The sequence below is a fragment of the Acomys minous genome (genome assembly GCF_964271855.1).
Source record: "Acomys minous genome assembly, chromosome: 11".
Taxonomy (NCBI): domain Eukaryota; kingdom Metazoa; phylum Chordata; class Mammalia; order Rodentia; family Muridae; genus Acomys; species Acomys minous.
The window spans coordinates 18,092,144-18,106,104 of NC_140492.1; the positions used below are offsets into that span (position 1 = coordinate 18,092,144).

Consider the following 13,961-nt stretch of genomic DNA (forward strand, 5'->3'; position numbering starts at 1 on the left):
ATTGTTGACTTTACTTTAGCATTTCTGTTGCTGAAAAAAATATTGAAGGTTTTAGTTACTCTTTCCTTAAACTGTGGACTTAGGATAATACTTCACGGTATCTTTCATATTCATTTTCTCTCTGCATTTTAGAAAAGCAATCTTGTAAATGGTGTTGCGGAGCATAGGTTACACGGCTTTACACTGGGGTAATGAGGATTAAGGACATGATAACTACCTAGCAAATTTCACAGATATTTTGCCTGAATTGGGAACAAATCACCTGAAGATGCCTGACTTTTTACCCTTATGTAATATTTTTTTGCTTTGCAGGAATGGCAGCGTTATAGTCCTTTTTTACCTCTTTTTTGCTCAGTGGGTGTCGGATGAAAATGTAAAAGAAGAGCTGATTCAGGGCATTGAAGCAAATAAATCCAGCCAGCTGGTCATTCTCCATATTGATTTGAACAGCATCGATATCACAGGTATCTGTGAACATTATTTGATTTCTTTGAATCATTAAGCTATGAAATTAAGATTCTAGCAATACAGGGGAAAGGCGGAAGAATGGTCCTTGGCTTTAGAAGCTTGTCGGATCGCCTGAGGTAACACATTTACATGAGAAAAGTGAAATATTTGAAGGGAACTCTCAGTGAAAAAGGTTTGGAAACTATCAAATATAGAAAAGAATCTGAAAATGTCAGCAGGCATAGATGTCCGGGAGTCTTGTCACATTCTATCTTTGGTCAAGGGTATTCTGACTTTTCATTAGTCATTCATTAGAAAGTCAAATTAAAAAAGTTATGATTGAGTCACAGACCTTATGAGATTACAGTCACGAGGCAAGGACAAGTGTCTAATTAGAAACTGAAAAGAAGACAAAAGATAGATTAATAAATTTAATCCAATCCAATTTTCTATTCAAAAAGTTAACTTTGCTCTCAAAGTGATAAAACATTTCCATCCTAAGAATACACAAAAGGAGAAAAGCTTTGGAGTCGAAGCTAACACCAGAGATCAGAGAGCTGGGACAGCAGGTATTGATGCAAAGCTGACAACCAGCCTTAAGCCCCTGAAGCTAAAATGGAAAAAAAGAACTGACTCCAAAAATTGTCTCCTACCTTCCATAAGTATGTGTTTCTCACACATTACACCCACAAACACACATGAACACACACACACACACATACACACAATCACACAATAAAAATTAAAATGTTTTTAAAGTAACACACAGATAATACATCTCCTGAATCTCTAAGGTTTGGTTATGAATTTTCTCCTTAAAAGGTTCCCATTGAAGTGATTGAGAGATATCTGGGACAGGAAAAATGATAAATTAACCAATAGATTAACTCATTAACGAATTCCTTGCTGAGTGGAGTGGGCTTTTAGGAGGTATGGTATTTTGGCTTTGTAGAATATATTATATTTTTAATGTCACAGTTATTTTCAGTTGTTACCTTAGGATATCTGAGCACTGGAACCTCAGTTGATGGGTTGCTTCTATTAAATCAGCCTGTGGTCATGTATGTGTGCCATTTTCTTGTTAATTAACGGAGGAGCAATCAGCCCCTGGTGGGTGATGCCAATCCTGGGGAGATAGCCTGGTTGTATAAGGTATGTAGCCCGGAAAGCTATAGAAAGGAGCCAGGAAACAGACTTTTCTTGTGGCCTCTGCTTCCTGCCTCTAAGTTTTTTTCCCCCTGGTTTCCCTACATGATGAATAGGAACCTGTAAGTTGAATAAACACTTTCTTGTCCAAGTTGCTTTTGATAATGTTGTACATAACAACAGCAGGAAAGCAAACTAGGACAGTTAATAAAACTAATCTCTTTATTAGGAATTCTGTCAGATTGTCTACTAATGTTGTTTTCTGTGTTCCAGAGTACAACTTAGGAAACTCCGCAGTATGTGGAAAGTTATTGCTTTAATAATAATATTAAAATTTCCCTGATAAAATGTATTTTTTGCTTTTTCACTTCCTACCCCATCCTTCATCACTGCTTCATTCATCATGGCTATAATGTGAGCAGATGTCCTAAATCATTTCCTTCCACCCTGATTATCCAACCTCATCACTTATGCAGAAACAGTAGAGCTAGCAACCTTGGCCTGAACCTTCTGAAGCCATGAGAGTAAATAAATCTTTTCCCCTTAAGTTGTTTGTCTTGTCACATCAACAAATAAAATTGACGAATCCATATACTAATGTTACATTATTGTATTTTTAGTCTAGTTCCTTTCCATTCAGTTCGTTTCAAAAAAGATATTTACAGTCTGTTTAGTTTAGTTATAGACAGTAGCAATTTTATCTGGTTTCTATGTTCACAGTAACTTATCTCAAATGCTAAAACTAAGTATATTTCAGAACTCATAGCCAAAATAACATCAATAGATATGTATGCACACCCAAAAGAATAGAACTGAGTGACCACCATCAGTTCTGATAAAGTACAAAGTCAGTTAGTGCAGTGTTGCTTTTCAACTCCCTACATGAGCTTGCATAACAGTATGTCCCTTCTGTGTTTAGATCTTGTAGTAGTAGATTCACACTACTGTGACAGATTAGTATAAGGAAATTATCTTTAATGAGTTGGGTTATGAAGCACAATTTCCAGTCACTCTCCTGCTTATTCATTAATTCCTTGGCAAGGAATTAGCTAAGTTTCTCTGTATCACAGCTAACACCATGCTTCCCACAGAACAGCCTATGGAGTAGACTTGGTATGTTCTGTACTTTTAGTTAAACTAATATGAGACTACCATTAGCCATCATTGCCTGTACCAAATATATTATCCATCAAACCATTTTGTAACCATATCTAACAAAATCTTGTTGTGCAATCATTTTATGACTCCCATTTTGCAAAGTAAGAGAAAAAATCCAAAGGACTTTGGTAAATTGCCTGTCATATACTACCTACAAACGATAAAGAACTCAGATTGAGGTATTTTGAGACTACTGTCTTTCTTCTTGGTCATCAAACTAGAGTTTGCTTATAATGGTTATAGCACTAGAAAATAATACTTGATTTTTTTCTCTGAGAAACTTTCCCTTTCTCTTTAATGTGCATTTGTTCTGGTAGTCTCTTTGATGAAGTACTTGACAGATATGGTAAAAATTAATATTTATGAATCCATATAACTGCATAACTTGAAAGATTTAAACTTTATAGGTAAAAAATTTGCATACTGATTCAAGTAATTCAAATCTTCCTGAGTTGATTTTAGTCTGTCTTACACATACCATGAACTTTATTGTAATAGTGTCAAAAGAACATTCTCAGAACAAAGTTATGTTACATTTGATTAATTGTATTATCTTAAACACATGTCTAAATATAGCACAAATATTAACTTTAGATATTTGTGTTATGCAATTTTCAAATATATTTGATTTTAAATTGCTTATTATTTGTCTTGGAAATGTCAAGATCTGATAGATTATGTTCTGTTAGTTGAATATAAACTATTACATATAGCTATAGCAGGAATGATTAGGTACTTTTCTTGAATTAATAAAAAACAAAGTAAACTCAGCTTTGGTAAATTATATTAAATAATTATGCAGTTACTAAAAACATACATACAGTATCATAGCCAGATAATGAATAAGAATAGCATTAGAGAAGGCAAATTGGAGCTTAGAAGATCATATGCCCTTTGAAGAAATATTCAAATTATATTTAGTATTTTATAATATATAACATAAAGCCAAGTATAAAATAATCTTTACTTTTTTCTAGCATCTTTGGGTAACGTCACAACAGCATTGCCTGTACCAACTTCAGGTCAGTATTTATATTTATAGCAGTGTGTGGGTGGGGGCATGTGTTTACTTATGTGTGTACAGTTATGTCTGTGAACATGTAATACACGTCTGAGTATACAGAATGGTGTCTTCCATTATTGCTTTCAACCTTATTCTTTCAGACAAGAATATCAGCCAGACAGACTGGACAGAAAGCTCGGGGAGGCCACCTGCCTTTCCCCATGCTCTATGTCTAGGGTTATGGATGTTTGCAACCTCACCTGAATTTTTTAGAAGAGCCTTGGGGACATGAACTCTGCTCCCCATGCTTACACAACAGGCACTTTGTTGACTAAGGCATTTTGCTTGCTCACAACTCAGTGATCATCAAACTTCATGACTTTAGAAAAGAATAAATTTTATTCCTGCAGCTTTCTATGATGTTTAGTCTTCATTTTAAAATATGAAGGTCATAGTTTGGTTAATGGTAATGTAGCAGTGAATAGTATAAACTTAATAATCCCTAGTTCGTTATGCCAAAGACAGGTATTTCTGAGTTCAATGTTACTATTTAATTTTAAGCTTTATATGAAGTGTGTATGATTCCACAGTTGACTCATATCATGAGGCCCTGAACATAAAATGATTAAAATTAACATTTAAAAATCTATTGCATTTTATTTTTTAAAAAGGAAAACCAAACTGCTATGTGAACTTAGTCACTTCAGCACCATTCTGTCTCTTTCATTTAAATTTCCACTTCTACTCATAATATTTAGAACTTTCTCTAGTTTCACTAAGGTAGCATCATTATTGGAGGAATTCTCTTTTAACAATCACAAAAATAATTTTATAAATAATTAACGCTAGTTACCTTAAAATGTAAGATTAATTTTTAATGGAAAAAAAGTATGAAAAAGTACCTAGAAATCTGAACATTCATTGTGGTTCTGCCAACTACCAAATCCACCAGGCATCTAGTTTAATAAGTTCTTTGGAATCAGTGTCCTCAAAGCTGTGTGGTTAGTAATCTCCTCCTGACATTACAAAGGATATCCTAGATGTCATACTTACCCACATATCATTAGGACACAGAAATGGTCATAAGACCATAAAGATAACATTTTTGGTGTTATCCATAGTCATGATATTTTCATGATATTTGAGACAAATACATACCTGGGCTAATCATTACATCATTTAATTGTCAGGAAGACCAGTTAGGAAAGTGATATTTGACACACTTAAAAAGATATATTTTAAAAATAGGAGGAGAGAGAGATAGGTCAGTGGTTAAAAGTGACCACTGCCTTGGCAGAAGACCCAAGTAGGGTCCCCACATATACATTATTACCAACAACCATCAGTACCAGGTGATCCAGGGCCATCTGGCTTCCATAGGCACTGCACCCCCACACACACAGAGTGCACAAATATACATGAAATCAAAATACCCACAACATTAATATAAAAACAAACAAATCTTTTTTAATAAAGAAAAATAACATGTCCAAGGTCATAAATGTTTTGTCAGTATGGAAAAACAGAAAGTCCTCCCTTGATTTCTTATCTCAGTCTGAGTGTGTTTCCTACTTGTGCTTATGCTTAGTGAATCTGATGTTTTTACTTAATGACCATTGAGTAATGTCTTCTATTTTTTAAAAAGGAGGTAAAAATCTAAAACTTAATTTTTGTATTTTGAAAATTAACAAGTAATGAGTATTTGCACTGATAAACTTGTCCCTTAGTTCATTCATCTAATTTAATTATCTCTCTTTATAGTTATGTATAAAAACATCATATGGAATCCCATAAATTTACAAAATTATCTTCAGCTAAAATAATTGTAAAACATTAACATGAAATATAAAATGCTATTTATAAGACTCAGAGCATAAAAAGGGCATATCAAAAAATATTAAATCCTAATAAACTGAAAGTTTCTTAGATGAAATATGATATGCCAGATATATACGATGAAGTCTTTGTAACCAGTCTAAAGTATGAATTACTCATTTTAATCTCACTTATTTTTGCAGAAAAGCTAACAACCAGCAGTTCTATGACAACCTCAGGTCAGCCTTAAGAATTTTATTATTTATGATTTTATTGTGTGTGTGCCTGTATGTGTCTATGTGCATCTATGTGCATGTGTTCATGTGTATGTGCACACATGTGTAGATTCATGCATATGTTTGTGTTTGTGTGCACCACCATGATGCGTTTATTGAAGGCTAGGAAAATTCTCCTTTCACTTTGTGGGTTCCAGTTATTAAATTCATGTCATTAACCTTGACAATAGGAATCTTTTTATGGGAGATGTGATTTGGTTTCTGTTATAGCTTATACATTTGAGTCTCTTTTAATATTTATTTATTTATTTATTTATTTATTTATTTATTTATTGTATGCATTTATTCACTATATATCCTGGTTTTGGCCTCCTCTCTCCTCTCCTACCAGTCCCATCCTCTCTCCCCCTTCTGCCATCCCCTATTCCTCAGGAAAGGGGAGCCCCAAACCCACCCATGCCAGCTCATCAGGTCACATCAAGACTGAATTTGTCCTCTTCCCCTGTGGCCTGGCAAGGAAGTCCAGTCAGGGGAAAGTGATCAAAAGCGTGCAACAGAGTCTGTGTCAGAGACAGCCTCTGCTGCCCTTACTCGTGGACCCAGGTGAAGCCTGAGCTGCTCATCAGCTACATCTATGTAAAGGACCTATGTCCAGTTCATGCGTGGTTCTTGCTTGGTGCTTCAGACTCCACGGGTCCCTAGGGCCCTGGTTCGTTGGCTCTGTTGGTCTTCTTGTGGAGCTCTTGTCACCTCCAGGTCCTTTTGTCCTTCCTCCCACTTTTTCACTAGACTCCTTCTGCTTTTTTCCCAATGTTTGGCTGTGAGTCTTGACAACTGTTTCAAGCTGCTGCTGTAATGGAGCCTCTCAGAGGACAACTCTAATAGGCTCCTGTCTGCAAGCATAACAGAGTATCCTTAACAGTTTTAGGCTTTGGGACTTGAGTTTGGTCAGGCATTGGTTTGACATTCCCTCAATCTCTGCTCTATCTTCATCCCTCTACATTTTGTAGGCTGGGTTAAATTTTGATCAATGTTTTTGTGAGTCGGTTCGTGTTCTCCTCCTTTCACCAGGAGTCTAGTCTAGTTAGAGAGTGTCCACTTCAATCTCCATAGCCTCTGCTACTTAGAAATCCACTAGAGGCCCTTCATATCCTCCTGCTCCCACCTACAGTTTCTCTTTTCTCTGCAGACCTTTTGTCTTCCTGACCTCACTCACCCAAGGTTTGATCACCACTCTTATTTCTCTCTGTGTTCCCTCTTCTACCTTGTTCCATGTCTTCAACCACTACCTCTGTCTATTCTGTTTCCCTTTCTGAGTGAGATTTAAGCATCCTGTCTTGTGTCCTCTTTGTTACTTATCTTCTTTTGGTCTGTGCACTGTAGTAGTATGTTTATCCTGTCCTAAATGACTAACATCTGTTTATAAGTGATAAAATACTATGTGTGTCTTTCTGGATCTATGTTACATCACTCAGGATGATTATTTCTAGTCCCATCCATTTGCTTACAATTTTCATGATTTACTTGCTTTTATTACCTGAGCAGTATTCCATTGTGCAAATGTAACACACTTGCTTTATCTGTTCTTCAGTTGAGGGATATCTAGGTTATTTTCAGATTCTAGCTATTATAAATAGAGTTTCTATGAACACAGTTTTGCAAATGTCCTTGTTGTATGGTGGAGCATCTTTTGGGTGCAAATCCAGGAATGGTATAGCTGGGTCATGAGGTAAAGCTATTCCTAATTTTCTGTGAAAGCACAAGACTGATTTCCAAAGTGGTTGTACAACTTTGCACTCCCACAAGAAATGGATGAGTGGGCCGGGCAGTGGTGGCGCACGCCTTTAATCCCAGCACTCGGGAGGCAGAGGCAGGCGGATCGCTGTGAGTTCGAGGCCAGCCTGGTCTACAAAGCGAGTCCAGGGCAGCCAAGGCTACACAGAGAGACCCTGTCTCCAAAAAAAAAAGAAAAAAGAAAAAAAAGAAATGGATGAGTGTTCCCCTTTCTCCACATCCATATCAGAGTTTTTTGAACTTAGCCATTCTAACATGTGTAAGATGCCATCTCAGAGTCATTTTGTCATGCAGGCCTTTGCCTTGGTTGGTTAAAGTTACACTAAGATACTTTATATTATTTGTGGTTATTGTGAAGGGTATGGTTTCCCTAATTCTTTCTAAGCCCATTTGTCATTAGTATACAGGGGAGTTACTGATTTTTTTTTTCAATTAGTCTTGTATCTAGCCACTTCGCTGAAGGTGTTAATCAGGTGTGGGAGATCTTTGGTTTAATTTTTGGGGTCACTTATGTACACTATCATATCATACAAGAGACATATCTGAGTTAATATCCAATAATAATAAGCTACAATTATAATGAAATATATTATTTTTATTGAATTTTGATTCTATGAATGAATGCTTTGTCTGCTTATCTGTGTGTACACTGCATGCATGTCCAGTTGCCATGAAGGTCAGAAAAGAGTGCCATATCCAGGGGAAACAGAGTTATAGATGGTTGGGAGCCTCTGTGTGAGTACAAGGAAGGGGACCTAGGTCTCTGCAGGAGTAACAAATGCTCTTAACTTATGAGTCATCATCTCTCCAGCCCCACTGGATGATATTAAGTAGTACATATAACACTTTATTAAAACATGTGAAAATTATTTTAATAACACTTATATTTGCAGTCCACTGGGAACTTAAGGTGAGGTTTGTAGCATTTCTACAATATGTTCTAAAAATACAACACAGAAGACATATGAAAAACTATTCGCACTGTAACCATAATTTACAATAAATTTATATCATAAACCTGAGTATCAAATCCGCTTTGTTTTCTTCTAGCACTGTTGGGTAACTTCTCAACAGCAACTGCTGCAACAACTTCAGGTCAGTTTTTACAGGGTCCTATTAACTGCAATAAATATGCAGAATTATTTGACAACTATTAATAACTGTTACAATTAAAATAACATAAGTCTATATCTTCAGATTTACATAAAGTAATATATTATATGTTGGCATGTACTAATAATTCACAGTAAGCAAAAATGGCAAGGTAATATATTATACAGGGGAAATATATAATGAATAGATAATATTCACTTAAAACATAAATTATTTTAATTTTACTTATTTTTCAGATAAACTAATAATCAGCACTTCTATGGTGACTTCAACTGAGTCTTAATAATATTATTTTATATATATTTAAAGATTTTGCTATTACTTGGAAATTGTCTGATCCCTCAGAAGTTTAATAATACTCCCTAAGGAAAAAAAATGAACTTAATAGTTTCCATTTAAAGCACAAAATTTCACAAACATGGTTGTATATTGGGGTCTAGTACCTGTATTACTGACTTTACTTTTTCATTCTGATTTTTAAAACCTTAGGTATCACCACTTGCTAGGGATGTTATCACTAGGATTGAAGAGTTTTCTTGAAAAAATGACAGTTTCATCAGATCTTGAGATACTTTCTTTTGACTGTTTCTCTACATACAACTTAGATGGAGTTGTTCTGTTAACAGTACTGTTATCATCAGTAATAAAGTACTGCTGGACTCACTTGACCAATGTTTTTCAGTAAAAGTGTACTATCAGATAGTTCCTGCAAGGGGGGGGGGGTGGCGAGATGGCTCAGGCTAAGAGCAGTGGCTGCTCTCCCAGAGATCCTGAGTTCAAATCCCAACAAGCATATGGTACCTCATAACCACCTATAATGTGATCTGGCGCCCTCTTTTGGCAAGGAAGCATACATACAGGCAGAACACTGTAATAAATAAAATAAATCTTAAAAGAAAAAGATAGTTCCTAGCATGTTACTTTTATATGTATTAATTTGTTTGTTGCATAAACAGAAGGGTACATGCATCATAGTCCACATGCAGAAGTCAGAGGACAACTTGTGGGAGTCAGGTCTCTCATTCCATATGTGGGTCCCAGTGATCACATTCAAATTATCAAGCTTGAGAACAAATGTCTTTACTCTGAACCAATTTACCCTCCACACATCTGTCTTTGCTTATTTTTTTGAAATTTAATTGTGACATTTTCCCTTCCCTTTCCTCTCTCCAACCTCATACACCTCACTCTTCTCTCTAATTGATGTCCGCTTTTTCATGGTTACTGCATGCATATATGTATGTACACACACACATACACACACACACACACACACACACACACACACACACACAAACACACACACCAAAACATAATGTTACTTGCATGTATGTTTTCAGAACAGACTATTTCGCACTCAGTGACAAATTGGTGTGCTCTTTGGGGAGGCCTTACTCTTCTACTTCCAGCTTTGGGCAATTCTTTGTGTAGTGTTGAGGCCTTGTCCAATTTTCTCTGTCCAGTTTGGCATGTCCATTGATCATCCATTTCCAGCTCATACTTAGGTGGTGAGACTTGCCTTTGACCTTGACTAAATCTTCATAGTAAATGAAATGGCCTAAGTGTGTCCCAATGTTTAAGTAAACTCAGCCATACAAAGACTCAATCTCCAATTTTTCTCTCCTGGTTGTTTACAAATTCTCAGACTCCCAGTAGACACCTAAAACAGTAAGTAAAATTGAACTCTGTATAGAATGTCAAAAAACATTACAGTGGTTCAAATTAGGAATTTGTAATATAAAATGCATGTGTTACATTCTAATTTATAATTTTAATATTTAATAAATATATAAAACTTATAGTGCTTTTAAAAAAATAAAATATGCCCTTTCTTGACTAATTTTACCCAGTCAGAATGTAATACAAGTTCTCTGAGCATTTTTAAGATCAGCCAAGCTGAGGTAGGATGTTAGTACATTAGCTGTAGTAAATACAGTCTTTACATGGCATTTTTCTAGTAATGATGGTTTTAATCAAGATACAAAACATGGAAAATCATCTCTATACATTTTGCATTTTCTTATACATACAAGTATACTATTCTGATAAGCTTTTATCTTTGCATTTCAGAAACCATATTACTATGTTCAAAAGAAATATACAAAATTTAAGAGGTGTGATTCTTGTTTTGAGGGGAAATTATTAAAAGAAGGCACTTGTAGATAAACTATGTGACTCTAAAGCAAAGTGAAAAGGACAAATTCTTAGAGATTTGTGGATGAGTTTTGAGTATAGCATGGATGCACTTGGCTTATGTCCCCAGTAACACAGAGTTGCAAAGCCAAAATTTTTATCTTGCTGATTTGAAAGACGTGGAATTCTGCTATTACAGTACTTTCTATGTTCTACTTTTGTATCACTAATCTTTATACCTCAGACTACAGATGTACAAGGAAAAATATTTCTGAAACTATAGCCTCCCAAACAGATAGAATTAATAATTCTTGTATAATTGCATGCTGATGCAATGTTTCATATGCAATAAATAGCATGATTCACTAAGTAAAATTATTTTTGCCAATAATAACTTTAGAGCCCATGGGACATTCATGACAGTGTGAATGTACCCATAGTAATGTTTAGTAACAGCCAAAAAGTGGTTTGATGTATTGAAAATTATCATTTAGCCATATGCATTTTTGCAACATGAAAAAAATACCACATGTTCCAAAAATCATATTTTAAAAACTAAACGTTCAGTAATAATAGTAATTTACTTTGAAAAATAAGGATTGATAATTACAATTTCATTCATTTTAAAAGAAAATGAAAAAGTAGCTTAAATGTTTCCAGACATTCTTCCTAAAACTTGAAAATAACAACAAATATGTAAAATAGTGCCCTGTTTTCCATTGGATAGTTTACACACTTATTACATGATTTATCTGAGTTACTCAGTTATTTTAGATGCATAAAATATTTTAAGATAAATACATGAAATAGCTCAAGGGTGAGGTAATAGATGCTAGAAATATAACAACAATAACAAAGCCTTGAAAATCTTCTGCTGGACTATGTTGAAGAAAACAGTCAAGATATTGTGACTGTCCCCTGGATGGGGAGGCCTGGTGGCACTCAGAGGAAGGATAGCAGGCTACCAAGAAGAGACTTGATACCCTATGAGCATATACAGGGGGAGGAAGTCCTCCTCAGTCACAGTCATAGGGGAGGGGAGTAGGGGAAAATGGGAGGGAGGGAAGAATGAGAGGATACAAGGGATGGGATAACCATTGAAATGTAACAAGAATAAATTAATAAAAAATATATAAAGATTAAAAAAAATATTGTGAAAGCTGGCTTAACCTAGGCCAGTACCTTCTGAACGAAGAAAAAGACAGTGAAAGAGGAAACAGAAAACAAAGCAAAATCCCCCGTGCACCTTCCCATCCTTTAAGTTAAAAGAATACGGTCAATATACTTGTGGGCTTGTCTTTCATTTTAGATATAAGCAAGTGATATTCAAGAGGAAGATGAAGATATAATTAAAAAGCATTGAGATGTACCTCAAAGGTACTGAACTTATCAAGCATGCCCAAGTTCTGCTTTACAATATTTAATATCACATAAATTGGCATATAAAATTGTCCATTCTTGACATGACACGGTTTGGTTTACTCATTGACCAACTCCACCAACTGCTCCTTAGGTCCTTAGAAGGCTATATAGTATGTTAGTACTTTATAAATTTTACACAGAATATAAATATTGAAATACCTGCATGATGTGGTGTCTGGATATTTTTTTGTCATTAAAAAGTAGGCTAAGAATAAAAAGAGAAAAAAGATTCAGTTACCATTCCACTTTGGGCAGTACAGCAGTTCACACATAGAAGAACAGAAACAATATTAATTAGGTCAGTTCTCATACTGACTTATATTAAAATAGTAGCAATGAAAATAGCAGCAACTGCATACTGTTATAAAGAGAGATTTTTCTAATACTAGATTTCAAGCATGATTTTGAAATGGTGATGTTCATTTAAAACCTTTTAACTTATTCAACACCAAAATATTGTATCCAAACTATTTCTTTCCATTGAATTGTCTTAATTAATTTGTAAGTAATTATTGCAATGTAACTAGGTAGCGAAATATCATATTCTCTTTTACATTAAGTTCATGTAGCACATGAGTCCTGAATCATATATCTCATTGATTCCTCTCAGACTGCAAGACACTATAGAGTTATAGAGAGGAACAAGGCAATTAAACTTGAAAACTGCAGTTTCCAGGCAGTAATTTATTATGAATATGTCTTTCAGGGATGTTAACTTTATTCTCATTTTTATATGCCTTGAAGATAGAGTTTGAGAAAAATCAACAAACACATGCATCATATACCCGACATTAGTACTATCATAAATTCTGCCAAAGAGAATTTTTATATGGTAACAGGTAAAAAAAAAAAAAGTCCATGTGGATTATGTTCTTTTGTACTGCTGCTTTTGTTGCCAATTACTGTAAAGTTTTACTAACCAATTTGGAGCACTAGAGGGGAGCGACAGGAGCTAAGGTAACATTACACAGATTGATTTCCTGGCTGCTGCAGTGTGCCTGGAGGGGCTCCTTGGGGCACTTGCTCATATGCTTGAAGGCTTCCTACGTTGTTACTTGTTCTAGTTCTTTGTTGCTGGCTCTGCAGGCAATGATTTCAGAAACACAAAAGTTTCAATACTATAGGCTTTCTCTATTTCACACAAAATGCAACATCTTGCCACTATTCTACTATGTGGTAGAATCTGGGCTTTGAAGAGGGAAAGTCATGAGCTGGTTTTTGTACAGAACATGATAGTAGGCTGGAAGAATCTAGGAGGAATTGTTTCCTTGATTGAATTTCTAAAGCCAGAAATTTTATCCATTAACAAAATAAATTGTGGTCTTCACTTGAGGAAAAAGCCGTGGTCATACCTCTAAGCCTTCTTCATCTTTTCATGGCATGGTCCCAGTATCATCGCATCTAGATAAATTAGACCTTTCTGTGTATCTTATATTGATGTCCTGTCATGGCATGGCATACACACCGCACTTATCTATTTAAGTTACTGCTAGGAATTCTTCAGAATTTAATATAAACATGAATTCTCTTATGAAGATGGTTTTAACATCTGCCTAATCCCCAGTACATTCATTGCACTCTTAACAACTCATTAAAAATGATTACCATGCAGCTCCATTGGTAGAGTGTTTGCCTCCTCCTTAGCCTGAGTAATCACTTTGCACTGCCTCATATACTGGGCGTGGTGATGCACA

The 13,961-nt window shown here is 35.2% G+C and overlaps 1 protein-coding gene across 1 annotated transcript in view; it reads left to right on the top strand.

Annotated features, from left to right (window-relative positions):
* TMPRSS15 (transmembrane serine protease 15) overlaps positions 1-13,961 on the top strand; it is a 116,228-nt gene that overhangs the window by 11,777 nt on the left and 90,490 nt on the right. The window contains exons 4-7 of the mRNA XM_084800315.1: positions 313-464; positions 3,729-3,773; positions 5,773-5,808; positions 8,650-8,694. Coding sequence (XP_084656441.1) covers positions 313-464; positions 3,729-3,773; positions 5,773-5,808; positions 8,650-8,694 — 278 coding nt within the window. The remainder of the gene's footprint in view (positions 1-312; positions 465-3,728; positions 3,774-5,772; positions 5,809-8,649; positions 8,695-13,961) is intronic.